Source organism: Tenrec ecaudatus, chromosome 12, assembly GCF_050624435.1.
Source record: "Tenrec ecaudatus isolate mTenEca1 chromosome 12, mTenEca1.hap1, whole genome shotgun sequence".
Classification (NCBI taxonomy): Eukaryota; Metazoa; Chordata; class Mammalia; order Afrosoricida; family Tenrecidae; genus Tenrec; species Tenrec ecaudatus.
In genome coordinates this window covers 51688023-51715433 of record NC_134541.1, presented here as the reverse complement: position 1 = coordinate 51715433, position 27411 = coordinate 51688023, and the positions used below count along the sequence as shown (strand labels likewise).

General features: G+C 40.4%; 1 protein-coding gene across 1 annotated transcript in view; it reads right to left on the bottom strand.

Annotated features, from left to right (window-relative positions):
- The window catches only part of CFAP61 (cilia and flagella associated protein 61), a 368344-nt gene that overhangs the window by 130342 nt on the left and 210591 nt on the right, over window positions 1-27411 (bottom strand). Inside the window, exons 19-20 of the mRNA XM_075527979.1 lie at window positions 19406-19574; window positions 3748-3922 (exon numbers count right to left, since the gene is read on the bottom strand). Coding sequence (XP_075384094.1) covers window positions 3748-3922; window positions 19406-19574 — 344 coding nt within the window. The remainder of the gene's footprint in view (window positions 1-3747; window positions 3923-19405; window positions 19575-27411) is intronic.

Below are 27411 nucleotides of genomic sequence, written 5' to 3'. Positions count from 1 at the left end.
TAACTTGACTGTCATTGTTGGTGCAAGGTGGTATTTCACAATTTCTTTTATTTAAATCTCTAGGGTGACTAGCAATTTTGAGCATTTTTTTTTCATGTGGTGTTGGCCTTAAATGAATGAATAGGAAAATGAAAAAAAAGAGAAAGAAAAAGGTTGTTTAAAAGGAAAAAAAGAAAGAAAATTGGGGGCAACGGCTTTTACAGTGACAAAAAAAGAAGTAAACACAAAGCAAGGTTCTGTCTGTTTGGATTTTTCCTTGGCCCAGATGTTCTGTAACTGTACTCAGCAAGTGGGTGGGTGAGCTACAGTGAGATGGGTGTCACACTAGGAGCACTCCTGGGGAAGTCAGGGGCTGGTCAGGTGGGACCTGCTGCACAGAACTGTGCCAGGCCTGCCCCTGTGATGTGGGGCCATGTGAGGAGTGGATCTGCCTAGCAGGGGCCAGCAATCCAGAGTGAGGTTCCAACAGCTGCCGGGAGAGCCCTGTGCACTTCGATAGTGGGCGGTCCCTTCTTGCCTCATCTCTGCTGGCTCCTGCAGCCTCTGGAATGTAGAGGTTTTGATTTGCATAGATTTCAAATTGTTCTCTGAAGTCACAGGCCACCTTTCCTTCAGGCTGATTCCCCCCTGGTTTTTGTAGAGCGATCTGTCTGTGTGTGCTTTCAGTTTGCCGTCCTGATTTGGAAGTCTGTCTCAAAGTTTTCCCATCTGTTTCTTCTGCTCAGGTGAATATTTAGGCTGTTCCCGTCTTCTTGCTACTTGAGCAGTGATACCGTGAACATGGGTGTGGATGTGTCTGTTCGCGCTATGATGTCTACTTTTAGGGCATACACCCAACAGATGGTTCGTTGAATCTTAAGGAATTTCTTTCTTCGGTTGTTTGAGGCATTGCCATGTAACTAACTTTCTACAATAGTTGTACATATTTACAGTCCCACCAGCAATGTATGAGGATTCCAATCTCTCTGCACCTTCTCCAGTATTTCTTTTTAAATTTAGCTGTCACTTTCTGTATAAAATGGAATTTCATCATTGTTTTGATTTTCATCTCCCAAGGTGACTAGTGATCATGAGCATTTTTTCATAGAGGCATTGGCCACTTGGTTGCCATCTTCAGTCTGTTCATGTCCTTTGCCCAGATTTTTCATTTGATTAGTCTTCTTTTTCTTATTGAGGTGTTTTAGTTCTCTATAGACTGTAGAGATTTGTCCCTTCTCCATTGTGTTGCTGCCCCCCAACTTCCCCCCATCTTTGCTCCTTTTTATCCTCTTGGTGACGTCTTTTGATGCACATAAGTGTCTTATTTTCAGTAGGTTCCAGTCATCTATTTTGTCTTCCCTGCTGTTTCTTTCATTGTATTTGATACTGCATCTATGCCCTGCAACGGACTCCTTCAGTTCCTTCTGATTTTCTTGATGATCTTTATTGCTCTGCAGTTTACATTTAAGTCCATCCAAGATGTCTTGAAATTATTTTGGGTGTATGTGCTGCCGAAGCAAGCACTTGGCATCGTCTTTGTGTATGGGATGGGGTGTGGGTCCTGTTGTGCTGCGGAAGCAAGCACGTGGCATCGTCTTTGTGTATGGGATGGGGTGTGGGTCCTGCTTTATTTTTCTGCACGTCGAGATCTAATTTTGCCAGCAGCATTTGTTGAAGAGACCATCTCCTTCTCATGTCATGTTTTTTGATCATTTGTTGAAAAACAGTTTTTTGTAGGTGAAGAACAATTTATTTCTGAATTCACTATTCCGTTCAATTGGTCTATGTATCTATCACTGTACCAGTACCATGCTGTTCTGACTACTTGGGCTGTGAAATAGGTTTTTAGGTCAGGAAGTGAGTGGACTCCTACATTGTTCTTCTTAAGAAGTTCTTTTCTTATCCTAGGTCGCTTCCCTCTCCATATAAAATTAGTAATTAGTTTTTACATTTCTTTAAACTATGCATTTGGGATCTGGATCATAATTACATTGTATTTATATATTGCTTAAAGAGTTAGTCTCAGAAACCCATGGGACAGTTCTACCCTGTCCTATAGGGTCGCTATGAGTCTACATCAATTTGATGGCAGTGAGTTTTGGGTTACTATTAACATTTTCACAATGTTAAGTCTTCCTATCTGTAAACATAGACTAGTTTCCATTTATGTAGGTCTCTTTTGGTTTCTTATAGTACTGTTCTCTGTTTTCTTTAGCAGTCTTGTTCCTTTGGTTAGGTTTATTCCTAAGTATCTTTTGAGTGGCTATCACAAAAATTTTATCTGATATCTAAATCTTTCACCAAAAATCTAAACAACAATTGTAAAACTTTAGCAATATCAATGAACTCTTGTCTAAACAAATATGAGGGGTTACCACCCCCAAATGGGGAAAAGCTTCATTGATGTGAAAAGGACAGCGCATGTGGGGCTCATTCCACCAGAACTCTTAATCGAGTTTTCTCTTAAGTTCTGAAAAGATTACGTCACAGCGTGCAACCAAAAAGGCCTGGTTTGTGGCCTATGGGGACTGTTTTTGCCACCACGGCAATGCTCTTGCTCACGCAGCCATCTCCATGTGCCACTTTGGGGGGTTGATGGGGGGGAACCAGCATGCCTCTCTTGCCCCATGCAACTTACTCACCTGACCTCACTCCTTGTGACTTCTTTTTGTTTCTGCAAATACCGAGGGAGGGCAGCGATTTGACGATGGGAGTAGAAGAGGTGAAGAAAACAACGAGGGAGGTGCTGTCAGCCATCCAAACAGATGAGTTTGAATAATGTTTTCAAGAATGGAATTACAGATTTGACAAATGTATTAAGAGTAATGGAGAGTGCTTTGAAGGTGATATGGTTGTTTTGCAAAAAAATTAAAAACATAATTTTAAAAGATTTTGGTTTTGTTGGGGGTACCCCACATATTTTAAATAAAATTAATGTTCTAATTTTACACTTTCTGATTCTTCCTTTCTAGGCACCTAGTGATTTTTACATCTCTGAACAGAATCAAAGGGCTCCATTAGAATTCCCGCTTTGCCAGATGGTGGCTGTGTAATTTGACCAGGTCACTGGCTTTCCTTGTGTGGTGATTAAAATACTGAGTTAGTCATCTTTCAAATATGACTAGATTTCAATGAAAGACAAATATGTAGCCAAGCCTCATCCTTTTTGTTTTACTATGCAAACTGTCTCAACAAAATTTTAACAGTAACTAAAAAGATGAGTGAGAAAACCCTTTCAAATGGCATAGGTCTTTGTATGAAAGACCTCTTTTTACTTAGGCGTTTTTATTCAAAGAGTAGCTTGCGATCAAAGGTGTGTGTTTGTCTGCACAGGCAATACCAAGAGAGACTGCAGGAGGAAGAGCGGAGCCCTGATGCCGCCGACCGCTGCTTTCCTTCAGAGATCTTTCCAGCTCCACAAAAGGAAACATCTTTGCCATACAATTGCTAAACATGTGTGCTTATTAAATTATTCTTTAATTAGTTAATGATTTTAGTTATACTTTGCTCTTTGGATATTCATTTTATGTAATAAAATAATTACAGATAATTAAACCATCTCAAGCCTTTTTCTTTACCCCAGCAAAAATGCTGGCTATCCAAAAATGACAACAAGTTGCAAATTAATCTGGAAAACAAAGCATGACAGATGAATGGTTTTGTTGGAATGAATTAGGCACTAATTATGTACTTGAATTAGATGAAGAATGAGACTCATTATTTTTAAAATGCTATTCTGAAAAGATGCACAGCTAACAACAGTCTTACCTTCTGTAGTGATGGAACTGCTTTTAATCCAAGCCAGGGCCTTCGAGCAATCTTCCTCATCATTGAGAGTGAAAAGATTGCAGGGAACTATGTCGGTGTACCACTGTTTCCCACTGCTGGGAATCTCTCTGTTGGTCAGGAGTTGACTAATATCAGCCCCTGTAGGGCATGGGACCTGAGGATGTGACAGAAAATGCACATTTCAATAATCATAGCTGAACTGCTGACACAGTAAAACAAATAAACAAAATGCAAAATGTAAACTGAGCAATGTCCAGTGATAGGTTATTGTTTTTTGGTCTCCAGATACAATTAATCAGCATTTATTGAAAAAACAAAACATCAGTAGAATGAGCTCTCAGAGGTCGTTCTCAGAAGTAGTTGATCTGGTATCAAAAGCTGTATAACAAATTATCTAAAAATGAATTAGTGTAAAATTACATTTGTGAGGTTTACAGATTCTGTAGGCCAGTAATTTAGCCAGGGCAAGGTGGGGAAAGTTTGTTCAGTTACCCAATGCCACATGCCTTGATGGGAAAGATTCAAATGGTCCTCGCATTTCAAGTACTTGATGCTGTCGACTCTAATGTTGGCTAGGGTTATTGGCCAGAACACCCACATGTGGACTTCCATGTAGCCTGGGCTTCCTCACAACACAGTGGCCGGACTCCATGGGCAAATGTCCCAAGAGAAAAGGAACTAGGACAGAGAGGCGCCATGTTCTTTGGAGGTAGCCTTGCTAACCCAGGGCTGTCTACTGCCCTGGATCATGACGGTGGTCATCAAAAGGTTGCCGGGATCCAGGAAAGGGAACTGAGGCCTCACCCTTGTTCTAAATGTGGCCAGGCTCTGGAAGAGCATCTGCGTCGGGATTTTTTGGTAAAAAAACAAACAAACAAAACAATACACCACAGAAGCAATTATATCAGGAGTTACGATTCAAGGGGCTGGAAGGTGTAGCCCCCGCCCCCCCAAAAAAGATGGAAGATGACTGAATTGTGAACCATACTGATTTTTTTCTTCATTTGTCAAGGAAATATGAGCATGCTATCTCTCTCTTCTTGAAAGAGAGCTCTCCCAGACTAGGAGTCCTTTCATGCTGACACAGAAACAAGTGAGAGTGCTTTTCCATACAAATAAAACAACAGGGAAATCACAAAAAGGAATGAGGAGGGACACTGGCCCTTGCTTTCAAGGTTCCAGTGACAGAGAACCAACCTCTTCGAACAAGATGATGTGAGATGTCAGTGTTACCCTGCTGGTGTCAGAAATAGGATGAGTTCTGTGGGTCAGATCATCTCATTTCTCAAGAAAGGCCAGATATCCGGATTTTTATGTAGGTCCCTGACTTTGATTGTTTTGATTCAAATTCAAACAAACACTGTAATGAAGGTCAAATAAAACAGTACCCTGCCCCGAGTTTGCTGTGCGTCACTCCTTTGCATCTCCAGTTTTAATGTGGCTGCTGAGTAGAGACTATGCAGAAGTTAAAGAGAAGAGACAGGTGGAGTCCCTGTGCGATGCAAATGGTTACTGTGCTGACTGCTAACCAAAAGGCTGGAGTTTAAGTACAGCTCACAATCAAAAAGACTGGAAACAGTCGAAATTTCCATCAATAGATGAAGGAATTAAAAACCTCTGGTATAAACACACAGTGGAGTACTATGTATCCCTAAAAAACAGGGATGAAAAGATGAAATATCTCATCTCATGGAAAGAGTTGGAGACTATTATGTGGAGTGAAGGTAACCAAGCACAAAAGGTCAAACACAACATGAGTCCACTGAGATAAGTTCAAACAGCAGAATTGGTGTAAGGGAAAAATCATATAACACACAATTCCCTGGCTGAGGACCAGATACTCTGGCATGAACTAAACCAAACCCAGTGATTCATAAGTCATCAAAAGAAAAAAAAATTTAAGATACAAATAACATCTATGCTGAAACACCCCCCCCCAAATGCCTTTAAGACCCATGGGGGGCAGGGGATAAGAGGGCAATAGGGGACCAGGGCACTAATCTACCAAAGGAATTCTTTATGTCTCTATAGGAAAGAGAGGGGGAGGGAGTAGGCCTCATGCTGGTACACCAATCCTGGAGGGCAATGTTCCTGCTCAGAGCAGCTCATTCACAAAGAGGACTGCAGAGACAGCCTCTGCTCTAAACATGATGTTCCCTCCCTAGGTGACAGTGCTACAGAGGACAGCCCTGAACATGCACATGGGGTGAACTAAGAGGAGAGGGCAACAGAGTGCAATGGGAGTAGTCACAGGTCCCTGAGGAATCTCCATTGTAGAGTTTTGACTCAGGTGGGGACCAGCACTTGGCACCTCATCTGTACTGGTTGGGGGTTACTCAGAAGGGGCCACAATAAACGGCTAATGGTGTAGATGGTTTGTGGGGGAGATTAGACGGCTCCATCCCTGACTGCAAGAAGAGCAACGGGGATCTGTAGGAAGCATGCCTTTGGGACAGGAATGCTGAGAACTAAAAGGGTATAAGGGCTGTTAGGTTAGTGATCCAGGATATGGAACCCTGGAAGAAAGGGGACTGGGCTGATGATTACAACTTGTCCTTCTCACTGTTTAACAGAGAGATAGTCATCTCCTCTGTGTCAGAGTCCTTGTCAAACTTGGGACTATTTGCATGGTGTGTGTGTGTGTGTGTGTGTGTGTGTGTGTGTATCTACACAAGATAGGTAGTCTAGGTGATCTATGGAGATAGAAACATACCAATGATTCCAGGTTGGGGTGTGGTGCACAGGAGGGGAGGAGGCAGGGGGGAAGTGAGAGGTGAGCCAATAATGACAGGGACAGGGGAATAGCAAGGGTTCTAAAATTGATGGTGATGAGGGTGTAGTGTTCCTGGTAGTGTTTGATCAACTTAAATGTATCTAAGAGGAATTACTGAGAGGTGAATGATGGGTAAACACGACAGTAGGGCAGAGGAAAGAAAAAATTAAGTAGAAAAAAATAAATTAAAATTATATATGTAAAATATAGATATGTATACATGACAATATATATAGGTATATCTGTCTATATATGTATAGTTTTGTAAATACAACAAGGAAGCAGATGGCCTTTGGACCTCTACTTAAATTTTAACCTAAGGACAAGAACCATCTATTCTAGTAATATGACACCATACAATAATCACTTCCTTCCAGACATGCTATCTGAAGACAAAATGGATGCATAAGCAAAAGTGGTAAAGAAACTCCCATTGAGGGGAGCAAATAACAGAATTGTAGGTAAATGCATATATTGGATGGGCTAAGATTCAGCAAAGCAAAAACAAAAATCCCCATAATAATAATAAGAATATATAATAAGAAGAATACAAGTTCATGAGTGGTCGGGTGGTGGAGGGAAGGGGTAAAGGGAAGCTGATATCATAGAGCTCAAGAAGAAAGAAAATGTTTGGAAACTGATGGTGGTAACAACTGTACAGTTATACTTGGTCTATTCAAATTATGAAATATTATCCTATCTGTAAGAGATCCCCCCCAATATTGTTTTTTTAAAGGTTGAAGTTTGAGTTCACCCAAAAGCATCTGGAAAGATAGGCCTGATGATCTACTTTAGAAAAAGTAGCCAGTGATAATCCAGTGAGTACAATGTTACCCTGACAACATCCATGGGTTCACCGTGAGTCAGAGATGACATGAGAACTGGTAAAGATCTAAAGACAACTTGGAGTTTCTGCTAGAAGACCTCTTCTAGCTATTTATTCTTGAATAGTCATTGCATAAGGTCCATGGATGTTCAGGCAGGAATATTACGACAGAAATGATGGGCCAACTATTCCATGGTAGGCATAGGAGAGACTGTTAGGGGTGCAGAATAATTCTTTTTCCTAAAAAATGTCTTGTCACGCTGGACTTCTGTGAGTTTGGGCTGGTGTTGGATGAGTGAGCCTTTTCTAAAGCTCAGTGACATTTAGGGAACTTGGATCATATTCTTCAGTAATAGAACGTGTAAAACCTTGGTAGGTATTTTCTATGACATATTTACTTCTCTTTCAAAGTGAGTTAAACAAATTAAAAAATGAAATCAATTTTTAAAGCTGGATGACCTTTGCCCATGCAGGGACTATAATAAAGAGCATTTATTCAAAAGGAAAAACTCTATAAACAACGGTCATTTACTTTACCTAACATTGTGGAGGTAAATTTTTCTTACTGGCAATACTATTTATTGAGCAATATCACGGTAACATTTTGATATCATTGCGTGTGTTCAGTAAGTCATGCTGTAGGTTCAAGTCCTAGCCTATCGCTTCCTAGCCATGTGACCTTGGAAAAAATACCTGACTCTCTTTGCATCTCTTTTCCCTCATCTACAAAATTAGCACCTACCTCAGAGTTACTGCAAGGATAAGATCAGTTAACTCATGTCCAGCACATGGCAAAAACTCAACATGCGAGGTATTCTTACCACCCTGATGAGGTTCTCATGACAGCAGAGCCTCCTCAGTATGTCCTCGGCCAGACAATCAGACAGTTTCCTTTCAGGATAGACTTTTAAACTAGCACAAAACTCTTTCTTTGGAAGCAATGTGTTATCTTTCTCTTTTTGTCCTAAACCTACTGTCTGGATACACCAATTTAATTAATTTTCTACATGAAAATATGTCCCACATCTGAGGATAGCATCCTGTGACCCTGTGTCTGCATCCTCCAGGTTGGACAGCTAAGTACCTTTGAATCTTTGAGTGGGCCTCAGCTTTTCACTCCCTTTCTCAAATGTGCCCCAAGACATGAGGATAAGCCTCTTTGATGTCTGACAACTGGTCTCTTCTACACCTCGTGGTCAGCCAAGCTGGTGTGCTTCTTCCATGTCGGTTTTGATGCTTCTCAACTAGATGGCCGCTTGTTTATCTTCAAGCCTTTAAGACTGCAGACACTGTATCTTTTGGTAACCAGACACCATCAGCTTTCTTCACCACATTTGCTCGTGCACACATTTTTCTTCAGCAATAGTGTTGGGAAGGTGTGCATCCTGGAATGCCAATTTATTAGAACAAAGTGTTCTTGCATTGAGTACGTACTTGAGTGGAGGCTCAATGTCCATCTGCTGCCCTAATACTAAACCTCTAAATATATGTGCATCAATCTGTTTCCCCACACTCATATAAATATATTTACATATGTACATTCCAGTCTTTGGACCTCTGTAAATACCCTTTGTCACCTAGTTCTTCCCTCTATTTCCTTTTACTTTCCTCTTGTCCCACTATCATGTTCAGCCTTCATTGGGGTTTTAGTAATTGATCTCGGTTACCTGACCCTTGCTGAATCCCTACCAGGCCACTCACACCCTCCTTGCTACTGATTTTGGATCACTTATTGCTCCCCTGACTTTCATATCTTTAATCATTGTCTTCAGTCCCATTGCTCGAGTCTCTTGTTTAGGAAAAACGATCTTTCTCTTGCATCAAGCATATTCTTTTAAACTTTTGTTCCTGCTGTTGGAGAGTTTTTGCCATGTATTTTTTTTTACTTTGTCTTTAACATCATTAACTTTGTAACAAAAGTAGCAGTTTTGTTTCTGATAGGGATTTAATTCCAATCTTCCATCATTCATCCATCATATGTTTCATCTATTCCTGTATCCTTCTCAGTTCAGCCTCTGCTCTTCAATGACATCAGCTCTCACTTCAGAAAGAGGCTGATCAACTACTACTGAGGATGATAAATGATTTCATATATTTTGTATGTACGCTGCAAATTCTGCCTCTTTTCAAAAGTATAATCTTTATCTTAATTTATCCAAAATTGTTCCTTTCTGTGATGTCACCATGTTCCAGCAGCTTCATGCCCAAACTTGGCAGTTTAAGTAATAAACACTTAATTACTTCTCACAATTTTGTGGGTTAGGTATTTGGAAGGAGCTCAGCTTGTGGTTCTTCTGCTCCATGAGCTAATGACAGAAGACACTTGCCAAGGGCATTGATAAACATGGTAGGAAAGTGAGGATCAACTGAAACCGTCACAATTTTCCACAGCAATTTCTATATTTCCCACCGGTCATGGGAGTGTTTCAGGGACATTTGTAAGTGAACTCAGAGTGGGTCCTAGGACCAGTCTGTGCTTGACAATAAAAAGAATAAAAAATTATACAAGAGTTGGAATGGAAATTAAAGGTATCAATAGTAAGTTGGTACTGAAGTCTGAAGCTAGTATGATAGTATGAAGTTGTCAGACTAATGGGGCGAGATTCTATAAACATATTATTTGGAGTAGTGGGGGAGCAGAGGATTACTAAAAACCATCAACAGAAAAGCTTCAACTATGGACCGAAAAGATTCTCTATCAACTCAAGAGGGAAGCAGATAAAATTGAAAAAGAGATCAGCACCTTTATGCAGCCCAATTTAACATTTTACTTCATGCGCGGATTTTCTGAGAAAACAAATCTTAAGTGATACGAGGAGCCCTAGTGGCACAGTAGTTAAGCACTGAGCTGCTAATTGAAAAGTTGACCATTCATGTCTAGTAACCATTTCACCGGAGAAAGATGGGTCAGTCTGCTTCCCTAAATATTTGCAGCCTTAGAAACTCTATAGGGCAGTTCTACTCCGTCCTATAAGATCAATATTAAGATTATTTATATATTAACATATTACATAATATTTTAGAGTGATACATATCATTTAAAAGATTCTAGTGCAGGTTCAGGGTTGTAACTATAGTTTATAATACAGAAATTGCTTTGAGTTTAAGCACCACAACAAGAGGAACTGTATTAAAGGGTCATTAGGAAGGTTGAGAACCACTGCCTTAAATCTTTTCTCCATTTATCATGACGTCACTTATTGGTACGGTTGTGAAGGTTTGGGTGTTCTTGATATTGAGTTGCAGTCCATCCTGAAAGTTGCAATCTTTGATGCTCATCAGCAAGTGCTTCAAATCCTCCAGTCCAGATGCCACCTTCTTCATCATATAACGCAACTTCTCTGATTATTTGCTCATTATGCAGACTGAATAAGTATGGTGAGAAGATACAACCCTGATGTACACCCATCTTGATGTTAAAACATGCAGTATTGCCTTGTGCTATTTGAACAAGTGCTTCTTAATTTCTGTGCAAATTCCACTTGAGCACAACGAAGTTTTCTGGAATTCCCATTCTTCTCGAGACTACCCAGAGTTTGTTATCATCCACACGGCGGAATTCTTTTGTGTAATAATTGAAACACAAGTAAGCATCTTTCTAGTATTCACTGCGTACAGCCAAGATCCACCTGATATTAGCAAAAATACCTCTGGTTCCAAGTCTTCTTTTAAAACGGACTGAACTTCTGGCAGCATCCTGTCAGTCTACTGCAGTAACAGTTGTTGGAGGTTCTTCAGCGAAATTTTAATTGCATGTAATATCAGTGATGTTGTTCTGTAATTTTCAGATTCTGGTGGGTCACCTATCTTTGGAATGGGTACAGATATGGATCTTTTCCAGTTAGGAAGCCAAGGAGCTGTCTTCCAAATTTCCTAGCACAGATGAGTAACTGCTTCCAGTGCTTTATTAGTTTGTTAAAACATTTCAATTAATATTCCAAAAATTCCTGGAGCCTTGTTTTTGACAAATGCTTTCAGTGAGCCTTGAACTTCTTCCTTCAGTACCACTGGTTCTTGCTCATATGCTAACTGATGACATAGTGGAATGTGGAGTAGATCTTTTGGGTATAGTGCCTCAGTGCATTCTTTCCATCTTCTTTGGATACTTCATATATCATTCACTGTTTTGCCCAGTGACTCTTTCAGTCATGCAACTCGAAGCAACATTTTTTTCTTGAGTTATTTTAGTTTAAGATATGCTGAATTTTTCCTTTTTGATTTTCTAACTCTAGGTCTTTGGATATTTATCTTCTTTGGACATAATACTTTAACTTCTCAAGATTTCTCAAGATGCCCTTTAAAATGTCACTTTCTCTTCTTCCCCCCAAATATTTATTTGCACATTCACATATCTTACAATTCAATATTTCAATCACATCAAAAAAATTTATACTAACATCATCATAATCAATTTTAGGACTTTTTTTATTCACTCCTCATTATTAGCTACCCATTTCCTCCCAAACTCCTGTGCCATACTCCCAAGGAACCATTAATTAAGTCACTGTATCTGTAGATTTACCTATACTGTAGATTTACCTATCCTGGATTTCACATACAGCAAAACATTAAAAAACAAACAACAACAAAACCTAACAAGTATAACAAAGCTAAACAAATAAACCTCAATCAAAAAGAAAGCAGAAAATATTAAAAACTAGAAGAAATTTAAGTGAGTCGTAAGTAGGGTGAAATGATAGGATTGGAAATCCACTTTCCAATGCCTTCTGCATGTTAGCAAGGCCACTCACATCCCTGGTCCATGGTCAAAGGGAATTTCCCTGAGGGCTTAATCCACATGGATTTCCATTCACTTTAAACAAACAAACAAACCTGAATTAACTTTTAAATGGGCCTAAAGGGAGATCAAATGATAAGATACTACATTTTGACCTAATTCATCTGCATTAATCAACTTTACAAGGCTCTCAGTCTGATGACCGGCTAGTCGCATCCCTCAACTACGATCAGAGGGGATTTGGTGGAGACTAAATCTGTCTGTGGACCCTGGAGATGGATATTGTGATTCCACTGTCGTCTGTAACCTTCTGCAAACCAGGTGTTCCCAATTTGAGCGCGAATGCCACTCCCTCCTTTACATTTGGGTTATGTTCTTTACAAGCCGTGGGTCACACAGGCTGGTGTGCTTCTTCCATGTGGACTTAGCTGATGCCTCACTTAGATGGCTGCTTGTTCGAAGACCCCAGACACTATTCTTTTTGATAATCAGGCATAATATAGTGCCTTCACCACACTTTGCTATAGCAAGCATCTCTTCATTAATCTCTTCACCAAGTCAAGCATCAAGAAGGACCATGTCATAAGAACTAATGTTCTTTGATTGTGGCTAGAATTAAGAACAAGCCCCAAATCCATTCGTGTATCTATGGTTCAACTTAGAAGTATCATTGTGATTTTATGTTAGAGAACATTATCCATCAACTGGGGCATTACTTCCAACTATCAACAAGTCAATGCTGACTCTTATTGACCCTATAGGGCAGAGTAAAACTGTCCCTTTGAAATTTTCCACTCAGCTCTTGAACTTCATTTATTTCATTTCCCTTAGTTATTCTAGGCTTAAGATCAAGTTTCAGAGTCTGTTCTGACATCCATTTTGATCTTTTCTGTAACGGATGTTTTGTTTCCTGCATGAGTGATGTGCTTAAAGTCTTCCCACAGCTCATCATGCCTACTGTTGCATGTGTTCAATGATGTAAGTATGTTCTTGAGATGTTCTCAAATTTAAGGTGACATGTCCTCAGGTTGCATTTTCTCTCTTGTGGACTTGCTCTCATTTCCTCCAGCTTGAATTTGAGCTTACATATGAGTAATTGGTGCTCTGTTCTCCAGCCAGCCCCTGGCCTCCAATGTCTCTTTCTGTAGATGTAGTCCATTTGATTTCTGTGCATCCCATCTGCAGAAGTCCCAGTGTATGGTTACTGTTTGTGTTATTGTAAAAAGGTTATTTGCTAGGATCAAGTCATTGATCTTACACAATTCTACCATGTGGATTTCAGCTTCGCTTCTATCACCAAGACCATATTTTCCAACTACCAGCCCTTCCTCTTTGTTTCCAACTTTTGCATTTGGATCACCAATAATGAACAATGCATCTTGATTGTATACTTGATTGATAGCAGACTGAGGACATTAGTAAAATTCTTCAACTTATTTATCACTAGCATTAGTGGTTGGTGCATGTGTTAGTCTGCGGAGACCCAAGGAACAAATCCATACAAATACATATGTGTACAAGAAAGAGGTTTATATCCACAAACAATTGGATATTGAGAAAACATCCCAGCCCCATCCTGATCAAGTCCATAAGTTCAATATTAGTCCATATGTCCCCTACCAAACTGTAAGTCCTCTTCAGACTCACCAGGTATATGCAATGATGCCTAATGCAGGACGATTACAGGCCAGTGGATCCAAAGCCTTTGGGATCCAGTGGTGGTAGAAGCATCTCAGCACAGGCAGGGCTTTCCACGTGGCTCCTCCAGTTCCCAGGGCATGGGTTCTGTCAGCGTAGTGACATTTGTCTGGTCAGTAGAGTGTCTCTCAGGGTGTAAGCCTTGTCAGTAGAGAATCTCCAAGGGGGTGAGCAGAGAGTCTGTCCCACCTCCGAGGAGGAAATACAGGAATTCCCAGAATTCTCAGGAGAAGGTCATGCCACATAGCCTATTAGCTATGACCTGATTGACAGACTATACTCTACCTCTTCACTCTTAATCCTCTCAAGCCACAAATTGACACCAAACTATGCAACTACCACCCTGCATAAAATTGAAAAATAGCTGCATTGCCGAATACATGTACATAATTCCAGGCCTGTTCACTGACCTTCACGACTATCTCCCCCCTGGCTATGGGGATCTTCTCCTCCCAGTCGGAAGTCCATTCTGGGGGCTCTTCAGGGACTTCGTAGTTTTGCTTTGCTTCAGTTGCTAAACTGTTATAATCCCTTCTTGGTTTGCCCCACAAGGGGGGTTTAGACTGCAAAACCTCCCCACTGTCCTCTGTCCCAGTCTGCTCCAGGAAGGGGATAACATAGCACGAGCTGTTGTCAGCCCCACAGACCCCTCTGTGTGCCAGCTGCTCCCTGCAGGGACGTCATCTTCTAGGCCTGGTGTGCCAGCAGGGTCCAGACCGACTGTCCCTTTCTCTTCTTCCTTCTGGGTCGGCTTCTGTGTGGGCATGGCATGCTGGCCCCTCTCCCAACCTGTTGGTTTAGTGGAGCTCTTTGTCACCCATATTTTTAGGGATGGGGTTGGATCGGCTCTATTTGGGGCCAGCCCTGTAGCTGGCTCATTTCCTGTGATCCTTCACGTGGCCACATTTCCCTCATTGTTTGGTGCACCGTGGTAGGGTCTGCATGACCACTACCAATTCTGTGGAGACTCTCCAATACTCTCCAACACTCTCCCCCTGGGTGAGTTAGTGCCCTGATCCCCACCCCGCAACCATCATCATCTCCATCCCCCCCCCACTTTTTTTCTCCTTCTCCCCTCCCCAGAATTCCACTTCTTTGTGTTGGAACTACATGTACCTCCTTGGGTTTGGTCTAACCTCCTCCCAACTCCCTGTACCTCTACCCAGATATTATGATATAGGAGCAAAACGCTGTGGTAGCGGATGCACTTGGAGCCTCTGCTCATACCCTCCCTCAATACAAGAACACTTTCTTCTAACAAATTGGCGTCTGAGATGCTCACCCTCCTAACACAATTGCTGAAGACAAAACAAGTGCATAAGCAAATGTGGTGAAGAAGATGGTGCCCGGCTATTAAAGGATATAGCATCTGGGGTCTTAAAAGCTTGAAGTTAAACAAGGGGTCATTCAGCAGAGAAGCCACAAGTCCAGATGGAAGAAGCACACCATCAGTGAGATAATGAGGAGTCATCAGACCAGGTAATAGCATCAGAAGACACATAACAAACAAATAAACAAAAACATATTGTGGAGAACGAGGGTGTGTGTGTGTGGAACAGAGACCCAAAGCCCATCTATAGGCAATGGAACAGTTCCCCCACAGAGGGGCCACAGGGAAGGGATGAGTCAACCAGGGTGCAGTAAAGCATCAATGAAACACACTATATTCCTCTGGTTCCTTTAGGCTTCCTCACCGCCCACTATCATGACCCCAGTGCTGCTGCTCAATTCAGACTAGACCAGAGCATGTACACATGGAATCTAGGAACAAGAGTGGGAATAGCAATACCATACGGGTAAGGATAAAATGGGGAGGGGAAGGAAGAGTGGGGAGGGGAATTGATCACAATGATCGACACATAACTAACTATATACCTCTCTCCAGGGGGAAAGAACAACAGAAAACACAAGGGAAGGGAGAGCAGTTGGTGTAAGATATTAAAAAAATAATAATCTATAATCTACCAAGGAGTATGGGGGTAGAGGGAAAGGGGGGGGATGAGGAGCTGTTTAGCAAGGGTTCATAGAAATTAAATGCCTGCAAATAAACAGGCAACATATGTACAAACATGCCTGATGCAAGCAATGTATGGACTGTAACAATGTATGGATTGTAACCCAATTACAATCCATTTTTTAAATTACAATAATTTTTAAAAAGCTGTATTGACTGAATTTCCTTTAATGTGGATAGCTATAATCTTACCACAGACAACACTGTACTTGAAATAGATCTTGAAATGCCTTTCTGAAAATGAATGCAATGTCATGCCTCTTGACTATGACATTCTAGGCATAGCAAACCATATGGTTTTCTGATTAAAAATGGCCAATACCGATCTATTTCAGCTCATTAATGTCTAGGGTGTTCATCCTTATATGTTCCATTCCATTGTGATGACTTCCACAATTTTCCTATATTCGTACTTTGCACATTCCAAGAATCCAGTTATGAGAGTTTTACAGCTTTTTCTTCTAACCTTGAGTTGTGTCCATTAGCACATGAAGGTCCTGAAGTTCTACTCCCACAATCTTTACACCACTCACTTCATGATGGTCATCGCTAACTTGAGAAAGCGGCTTCCTTATCAATCACATTTCTAGCGCTTTCCAATCCAAGGGCCCCATCATCTGGCACTATCTCTGACAATGTTCCCCGCTCACCCATTAGGCTTTCAGTATCTGACTATCTTTCCATGCTATACATAAGGTTTTTAGCAGCTACTTCCTAAAAAGTGGGAAGCCAATTCCTTCTTCTTAGTCTTTTCTTAGTCTGGAAGTTCTGCTGAAGCCTGTTTACTTTCTGTGACAACTCTGGCACTTAAAATTCCAGTCACAAAGCTTCCAGCCTCACAGCAACACACCAGCCCTCGCAGTGTGAAAAACCGACAGACAAGTGGTGGGTCATTCCTTACACCTTCAACGTTTATATCCTTCTGGAATATTTAAATGGAAACTTCTTTTCGCATGTCTTCATTTCATTTTTCCCATCGTCCAAAGAGCAAGTGCATAATATGCCACAGACAAAAGCTGCAGGGGCTGCTAGACACAGACGCCCGAGCCTCTGGCACTTGGCTGGCTCCCCCAGAATCTGTCGTCTAGGTCAAAGTGGAAACCCACAGGGAAGGTAGGGAGGATAGCTGATGGGGAACATGGTGTTTTCTTAGGGTTCAATGTTTTAAAAAGTAAGATTAACACTTAAATATCCAAGTTAAGATAACCCTTCCAAACATTTTCTTTTCTTTAAACAGAAAAAATAATTTTCTCCCAATTAAGAACTTGATTATAAAAAGAAAAGAAAAAAAAAGAGAATAGTACAGGTTGTTTTTTTTTAAAGACAGGCAAAATTCTCCCACATTCTACACAATTGTCAAATATATGATTTTTAAATCTCATTTTCCTGAGTTAGACAGGCCCTAATTAACTCGAGCATAGTCCAGAACTAGTGATTTCCTAAAAGATGATTAGAAATACAGCATCTCAGGTCCCATCCCAGATCTACTAATCAGAATCTGTGCTTTGTGTGGACCTGTACAAGATTTATGAAATGTTAAAAGTAAAGATGATGGATTTATGGTAAAAATTCAAGTCTGAAGAACACAGCTTCCCCCCAGATCCTGGATGCTTCCTCCCCCCAACTACCATGATCCGAATTCTACCTTGCAGGGCTGGATAGGACAGAGGCTGTACACTGGTACATATGAGGGCTGGAGGTACAGGGAATCCAGGGTGGATGATACCTTCAGGACCAAGGGTGTGAGGGGCGATGCTGGGAGAGTGGAGGGTGAGTGGGTTGGAAAGGGGGAACTGATTACAAGGATCCACATGTGACCTTTTCCCTGGGAGAGGGACAGCAGAGAAGGGGGGAAGGGAGACTCCGGATAGGGCAAGATATGACAAAATAACAATGTATAAATTACCAAGGGCACCTGAGGGAGGGGGGAATGGGGAGGGAGGGGGAAAAAAAAGAGGACCTGATGCAAGGGGCTTAAGTGGAGAGCAAATGCCTTGAGAATGATTGGGGCAGGGAATGTATGGATGTGCTTTATACAATTGATGTATGTATATGTATGGATTGTGATAAGAGTTGTATGAGCCCCTAATAAAATGTAAAAAAAGAAGAAAAAAAAGAATAGTACCTCCTTCATAAAATTTTTTGAGGAGTAAATAAAAATGTTTGTAAAAAAAATTCAAGTCAATGTTTCTCAGTCTCGATTTAGAACATCTTGAAGCTTTGTACAAAAATACTGATGAACTTCTCTCAGGTCTGGGGCAAGGACTAGGCTCCTGTAAGTATACATGTCAAAATGCCCCCAGGTGGGTTTTATGAAACAGTAAAGGCTGAGAATGTTGGTAGAATGATGCCCAGAGTTGCAGAGCATATTCTAGGGCAACACCCAAAATAATACGCCAACCCATGGGGACCTTATGTAGACGAGAGCAAACTGTTTCCTGACCATGCACCCTCCTCTCCATCACTGGCATCTTCAGGTCATCATTGCAGCTCCTGTGTCAACCCATCCCATCTATGTTCTTCCTCTACCTCACTTGGCCATCTATTGATAGCCTCACGAAGAATGGTCAAGCAAGCGAGAAGAACAATGTTATATTGTGATCTGCAACATTTTCATTGTTTGATTGCTAGGTTTGGTCATCAGTCCTTTCTTCCTAATTTTAGTCTGCTGAACCCTGTTAGGTGCAACCCTGCTGGTATTTTAGATACTGGTGGCATAGCTTCTGTCATCCCAACAAAATGCACGCCACTGCAGTATGGTAAACTGACACAAGGGTGGTGACTAATTACGATACGTACTAGATGACACCTGGCAGTGTGGAACTCGGGGGTGGTCCTAGTTCATTTTAACTTCTTTGTGATTGTTATCAGGAAAAAAAATCACATTCATCAGTAACAAAATCCACACGTTTGGGCATTAAAAATATAATTAGAGTACCCCCTCTTGAATTAAAATTAAGCCTCTCTCACTAAAGACACACCTAGTTAGTGACACATATAAAACTCAAATGTGTACTGCAATTTAAGAAGATAAAACACCTGCTCTTCTAAAAATTTAACAGCTTCCATTGGACCCAAAAACATTTCATTCAGGTGTAACTGGAGAATTTAATCAAAATGAAAAGTATGGTCACTAGGTAATCATGAAATCAGTTGAGAGACCAAATATAATAAAGGCTGACAGAAGGTGCACATATTTGACATACTTTTTGCGTGTGCCAATCACCACTGCCAAACGTCAGCCTCTTGAAGCATAAATTAATTTACTATAAATGTAGGCCCGGGCATGGCTATGTCTGGATCTTGATGGTGAATAATACGTGTTAGACTTTTGAACAACAGCTTAGCGAATGACATTTAGCCAATGTGCTGTGTTTTTTATTCTTGAGCAGAATGTTTCTCTTGGAATAGGTTTCTGTGAGAGTCTGCGAACACACGTCTGGTGATGTGTGCAGGCCCTGAAGAGAACACTGATAAATGCAAAGTGGGGTAGAAAAACAATACCCTATACCCGGAGACCATGCTCCCCAGGAACATCATTTTTGCCCCATACAAATCATCACCCCTGGAACTGCTGCTCAGCCCTACCTGGTACTGCTGGCCCGTACAGAGGATGAGGTGGTCATAGAGAACGATTTCTTCCTGGGAAACCAAGACTTGCTTGGCTGCTCGGTCTATGCTGGTCATCCTACCAACCACAACATTCACCCAGGAGCAAAGTGACATCAGTGCATAGTCTTTATCATTAAAACAATGGCTGCAAAGAGAGAAAAGTCCATCAGTGATAGGTGAGCAGCAGACAGCAGGAATTAAATAGATGCCTAGTGAAATGGTTCAAGTCCCTTAGTGGGTTGAGTCTATGTTCTCACTGTCAATTTACCAGTAGTCACAGGAAGATGCTTTTTCTTATAAAAATGTAATCACAAACTGACATTCCATTAGAGCTAAATTAGTCTGTTAGATTAGCTCATCTCTGTGTGTTATTTTATATACACACCCTTTGCTCTGCTTCTGTCTCATGGTGGTTGCATTTCAGCGGTTGAATTGCTATATTGACCATGGACTGAGAGGAAATGAGACAGAAGAAAATGACACTATTGAAGATTCCCAAAGGCTAGGGTAAAAATCCTAGAATATTTCTCAAAAAAACAACAGATTGTTAGAATTGGTGTACGGATTCATGGCAAAATGACAAAATCCATTTGGTTTAGAGAAGATGACGATTAGGGAAATTACATTTTCTGAGTTTCATTTGCGTGTGAACATTCTGCTGTCATGTGAGAATAGCATGCTTCTTGTGAATTTAAGATTGTTTAAAGAGCTTTGTGAAGGTTGTTTCAGAACATTTTGGAAAGGTTTAACCTTATACAAATGGATTGTCGATGACCATTTTCTGAAAGCTGAGTCTAAGGTCTTTCATTAAGATTTAGGCTGCATGATCCTTTTCAAAAAGAATCATGCCAGACAAAGACAAAAACAGACTAAATATCAAAAGATCAGAAAAAACATATGAAGGTAGCAGTAGTAAAAAAAGTTATAACAATCTTAATGTCTGATAAAATAGATGTCAAAGTAATAGCCACCCTGAAAGAAGATATATAGATATATAATTGATTAAAGCAATAACTGAACATACTACCAAACTCACTTAAGGAAGAAGCAAGAACCACACTACGAGATGCGACATCCTGCACCAACACATGGCCCTACACGGGACAGCACCTGAGACACAATGGGGGATGTGCGACTGAGCTGACCCCGCCACAATGAGGCAAACACTGGGGGCGTGCAATGGAGCAGTGGAGGAAGCAGAGCAAAGGGATCCCGAGGGAGTATAAAGGATGGTCTTCCGGGCCAGGACGTGGCGCCTCACAAGCTACACCTAGAAAACACTCCTAAAGGCCAACGAACTGACCTTGAACTACTAGCAATTTTTCTTTTAATATTTGCTGTCTTTTTGTTTAGTCTTTTTTTAATTTGTTTTGTTTTTTACCTTGTAAATTTTGTATGTTAGTGGCTTTTCTGCTTATCAGCGTGTCGATGTTGCTTCTGTCAAAGCCATGTTCTTATGGGCCACTTGGGCGCAAAGTCATATGCATTTGTATGCACATATTACTATGTCAGCAGGTCCACCTAGACAAGATAGGCTGGACAAATAATGAGAGAAGAAAACAACAGGACCAACAGTCCTGGAGGGACATAAGAGCGTGGGAGGTAGGGGAAGGGAGGAGGTGTCGCCCAACACAGGGACAAGGGAACAGCGAGTGGTTTAAAACCAGAGGAGGGAGGGGAGGACTGGAAGGGAGTGACCAAGAGCAAGGTAACTGAGAGGAATTACTGAATCCAGAATGAAGGCTAAACATGATAATGGGTCGGGAGGAAAGCGAAAGGAAATAGAGGAAAGGAGTAGGAGGCAAAGTGCATACAGAGAAGCCTAAATACAGACATGTACATATGTAAATATATTTATGATTATGGGGGCAATAGATTTATATGCATATATTTATAGGTTCAGTAGTAGGGTAGCAGATGGACATTGGGCCTCCTCATGCATAATCCCCCAATACAATAGCACCTCGCCCTGCTAAACAGTCATTGCAGGATACCCATCTTCCCGACATGATCACTGAAGACAGATGTGTGTGTAAGCAAATGTGGTGAAGAAAGCGGATGGTACCCGGCTATCAAAAAGATATAGCATCTGGGGTCTTAAAGGCTTGAAGGCAAATAAGTGGCCATCTAGCTCAGAAGCAACAAAGCCCACAGAGAAGAAGCACACGGCCTAAGCGAATACAAGGTGTTGAATGGACCATGTAGCAGATACAAAGGAACAAAAACAATCATTGTGTGATCACCTTCCTCACATAATCGCTGAAGACGAAAGTGTGCACAAGCAAGTGTGGTGAGGAAGGCGGATGGTGCCCGGCTACTGAGAGATATAGCATCTGGGGACTTAAAGGCTTGAAAGCAAACAAGCGGCCATCTAGCCCAGAAGCAACCGAGCCCACACGGAAGCAGCACACCAACATAGGTGACCGTGAAGGACAGAGGAGACCAGGTCTCTAACAACAAAGGTGGGGTGGTGGTGAGAATCACATCACCATGAAAGAGGGGGAGTGCGTGATGGGGACCCAATGCCCACCTGTAGACAGCTGGACACCCCTTCCAGAGGGGTAGTGAGGAGGAGATGGGCCACTCAGGGTTCAGTGTAGCAACAATGAAACTCAAAACCTTCCTCTAGTTCCTGAATGCTTCCTCCCCTCCCAATCATCATGACCCCAATTCTACCTTGTCTTGCGGACCTGGTTATACCAGAGGATGTACAGCGGTGCAGTGGGGATCTGGAGGCACAGGGAATCTAGGACAGACGAACCCCTCAACACCAACGGTGGGAGTGGCGACACCAGGAGGGAAGGGCTTGTAGAAAGGGAGAACCGATCTCGGAGATCTATGTGTAACCTCCTCTCTGGGAGATGGGCAATGGGGAGGTGGGTGAGGGGAGATGCTGGGGAGTGTAAGATAAGATATAATAATTATTTATAAACTATCAAGGGACCAGGGGTGGGATCGGGGAGGGAGGGGGATGGGGGAAAAAAGAGAAACCGAGCTGATTTCAGGAACCCAAGTGGAAGGTGAATTATGAGAATGACGAGTGCAACGAATGTATAAGGGTGCTTTGCTCAATTGTTGTATGTACAGATTGTGACAAGAGCCTTATGAGCCCCAATAAAAAGATTTAAAAAAATAATAATATAAAAAGCACAAAAAAAAGGAAGAAGCAAGTATAACCCTGATAGCCAAATCAGGCAAGGACATCACCTTAGATAATTATACACTCTTATTTTTTTTAATTAAAAGATCATTTTACTGGGGACTTTTACAGTTCTTATAACAATCCATACAATTGTATCAAGCATATTTGTATATATGTTGCCATAATTATTTTCTCACCATGACTTTCTATTTGAGCCCTTGGTATGAGCTCCTCTTTTTCCCTCCCTCCCAGCTTCCACCCTCATAATCCCTTGATAAATTATTATTATTATTTTCTTATTTTACACCAACTGCTGTGTCCCTTTCCCCATGGTTTTTGTTGTTCCTCCCCCTGGGAAGACCATTGTGATTGATTCCCACTTCTCCACCTTCTCTCCCCACCTTCCCCCTACCCTCCTGGTATTGTTACTCCCAGTCCTGTTCCTGGATTCTGTGTGTTGTGAGCTCTTCTTATCTCTTATCTGTGCCTGTGTACATGATCTGGTCTAGTCTTCAGGGAAAGGCAGGATTGGGGTCACGATAGTGGGGGATGAGGAAGCCTCAAGGAACCAGAAAAATAATGTGTTTCATCAGTGCTATACTGAGCCCTGGTTGACTCATTCCTTCTTTGTGACCCTTCTGTGAAGGGATGTCCATTGTCTAGAGATGGGTTTTGGATCTCTGCTCCTACCCCCCTTGTTCAACTCTTCTTTATATGATGGAATACTTGAATTGTATGACCTGTGGATGAAGCGCCAGTAAAACTGTTAAGAAAAAAAGACATCACCATAAAAGAAAACTTAGACCAATATCTCTTATTAACATATTTGCTACAATATTCATCAAATTTCTTAGCTAGTAGAATTCAAAAAATAATTAAAAACAATTTATGTCAGATATGCAAGGATAGTGGGATATTAGAATCAATCAATGTAATCCACTATATAAATAAAACAAAAGAATCATATGATTATATCAATTGATGCAGGAAAGGCATTAAACAAAATCCAACACCCATTTTTGATAAAGTAATCAAATATGAATATAAAAGAAAATTCTCAATATAATAAAGACCATATATGGAAAACCAGCCACCAGCCCTTTACTCAATGGAAAGCATTCCCCTCTAAAAGGGAACCAGACAGGAATTCCCTTTATTACCATACTTATTTAGTATATTCCTGGAAGGTTTAGCCAGAGCTATTATATAACAAAACAAAGTTAAAGGCATCCAAATCAGCAAAGAGGAAGCAAAATGCTGTTTACAGATAATATATTTTACAAAGAGAAAACTCTAAAGATTCCATTTTAAAAAAAACCTCTGAAACTAATTGAATATTTTACCAACATGGCAACCTACAAGATCAAATATATCAATCAATAGGATTCTTGTATATTAAGGAAGGAACCCTGGAAAATAATATTTTTACAAAATTTTTACAATAATAGCATTTACAATAACCATTCAAAAGATAAAATACTTAGGAACAAACCTAATCAGAGAAACTAAAGATTTATATAAAGAAAACTACAAAACAGCACAACAATAAACCCAGAGAGACTTAAACATGGGGCAATGTGTCATGTTCATGGACAGGAAGAGTTAATATAGTGAACAAGTCTATATTTCTGAAAACAATTTATAAATACAACCCAATTCCTATCCAAACCCCAGCACAATTATTCAAAAAAATGGAAAAATTAATCCCCAACTTTGTTTGGAGACTAAAGGAATCCAGGATAAGCAAATATATTAAAAACCAAAAACAAAACAGGAGGTGTCTCGATCCTGGGTTTCAAAGTCAATTATACAGTCATGGTAATCAAGACAGTTTGGTAGTGGTAGAACAATAGATATGTAAGCCTACAGGTCATAATTTTATAAACAGAAATAAAACCAGACACCCAATTTTTGATAGCAGACTAAAACACATTGAATAGGGAAGAGCGAGTCTATAAACAAATGGTATTGAAAATTTTGGAGCTCCACCTACAAAAGAATGAAACAGAATCCATATCTCATACCATATAGAAATACAACTCAAGACGGATTAAAGACTTAAATATAAACCCTATAACTATGAAACTCGTTAATGAAAAAATTGGGATAAATTTAAGGGTCGTAGTATAAGGCATGAGCACACTACCTAACATAAAAAAATAAAAATCTTCTTTACAAAAGATAAACTAAAGGAGAAGAATTGGAAGAAACATTGCTAATGATGTATCAGATAAAAGGCTACTCTAAATTTACAGAAAACGGAAATGTCTCAATAATCTAATTTTCAAAACACCTTAATAATCTAAAAAACATGAGCAAAAACATCCATAGACAATTCACCAAAGATGACATTTAGGCAGCCAACACTCTTAAGAAGAAATACTTGAAATCATTAACTATAAGAAATGTAAATCAAAACAATGAGCTATCACTTCACTCTAGCACTGATAGCAAAATTTTAAAAACTCTGAAAATAAATGCTGGAAAGGATGGGGAGAGATTGGAACACTCTGACATTGCTGATGGAACTGAAAATTTTTATAGCTAGTATAGAAAACTGTATGATGATTACTTAAACAAATTAGAATAAAAATACCAAGAACCAGCAATCTCTCTATTCAGTATATACCCCCAAAGAAATAAAGAGTAGAACAAGAACAGATACCCTATATATTCAAGTATAAGCCAAGTTTTCCAACATATATTTTATACAGTTTTTGTGGTAAAATTAGGTGCTTCAGCTGATATTCAGGTCGGCTTATACTCAAGTATATATGGTATATGCATACCCACGTTGATCACAGCACTGGTCATAACAGCTAAAAGACTGAAACAACCATAATGCCCACCTGTGGAGAAATGTATAAATAAGCTCTGCTAAATTACCATGAAATATTATGAATCTCTAAAAGACAATAATGAATCTGTCAAATATCTCATGACATGGACAAATTTGGAAGGCATTATACTCAGCAAAGTTTATCAATATCATAAAGACTGTATTATACCACTATGATTAAAAAAAAACAGGAAAAAATGGCTTTTACGCCAAAAGACGCAGACTTTGAAAGTTAAGGGGAAAAAAATTAAATTAAATTAAAAAAAGAAAGGTAAGGGGAGACCAGAGGGATAGGGAGAGAGGGTAGGTAACAAGAAAATACTGTCATTTCAATGAATGGTCAATTTAAATAAAACGAATCATGCTGTAGTTAGTGTTTGCTGCAGTGGATCCCAGGGGTGCTCCGTGCCCTGTGACACTTAGTTTCCTCACCTCGCAGAACGGGATAATTAGCCTTCCCTACATGCCTCTATCATTGTCAGAAATGAACAGGAACATGTACGAGCTGCTGCTTTGTCCAACAGGATGCATATGTGAAGGATATTACTCAAAAGTAATAATAATAATGAGAGATAATCCTGTTTACTCTCCTTGGGGGCAAACAGAATCCTGAAGTGGTAATGGGAGTGCATTTTTTATTTTTGATCCCTCATGCGCCTGCTCTTGCCACACAATGAGAATTCTAGTAATAGATGCACATTAGACCTGATACAAGAGCTGTAAAGAGAATGGAGCTCTGGGCTTTTTATCTCTCTGTGAAACAACGCTTAAAAACAAGAAAATTCTGCTTAATAAGAAAAGAAAATTAGATAGTGTCTCAGTCATGAGAAAATAACTAATAGATACTGAGATGAAATTCTCCTTTAAATATATTTTTGATAGCTTTATAGGAAAACAGAAACTCTACTGATCCCATACAAAGCTAAGAGACGTTCATAAAAATATTATCCTTATTTGTTCCAGAGTCCTTTGCACAATAGGAATAGTATTGTGAGTTGGCCATGATAGAGAAAAATTAAATAGACTCATGCACAGGGAATTAATCTTTGCTCAAAGATAACAGCTCTTAAGAGAAATTTGGGGAAGGCTAAGATAATGCTATTTTTATGACAAGATAGTGGTAGTGATAATGTCATTGTGTTGGTAATGCCAGGAACTTTTATTCAAAGCAAAAGAGGTACTGAAAATGGTGGGGTACTTGCTTCAATAGTTTTTCCCTGTGCTGAACAGTTCTCAATTTAAAATATCACTGTGCATATCAATATCCATTTTTCCTTAAAGACCTAGCTGCCATCAAATTGATTATGACTCATAGTGACCCATGGTGTGTCAGAGTAGAACTGTATTGCGCAGTGTGCTCAATAACTTTTTTTTAAAAAGAAGTATATTGTCAGGCTTTTATTCTGAGGCACTCAATCCTCCAAACTTTTTGTTAGCAGTCAACTACATTAACCATTTGTACCACCTAGGGTGGTAGCTATTGCGTGTGGTGAGCAATATTTTCCAAACACAAATTGTCAGGAGAGAACAGTCAACAGTCCCTGGAGAAGGGCATCATGTTTGGTAAATGGAAGGGAGGCAAAACAGAGGAAGATGCTCAATTGGATGGATTGACATAGTGGCGCATCGGAGGGCTCAGGCAGAGAAACTACTGTGGGGACGGCACGGGACTGTGCAGTGTTTCATCCTGTTGTGCACAGGGTCACTATGGGTCACAGCTGAGTGAATGGTATCTGACAAGTAATATTTTCCAAAATTACTTCCTAAGTAGAGTTCATAGGCATCAATAGTCTAACAAAAAAGAGCTATTTGAGAGTGACTACCCAAGTGGCTTCCGCAAGGGGCACCCTTGTGAGGATGGTGCAGGCCTGGGCAGCGTTTTGTGTTTTGCGTAGGGTAACTACAAATCAGAACAGACTCAATGGCACCTAACAACACAACACAACAAAAACAATGAAGAAAAAAATTCATAAAAGCATACGAAAATGAAAAACAATTGTA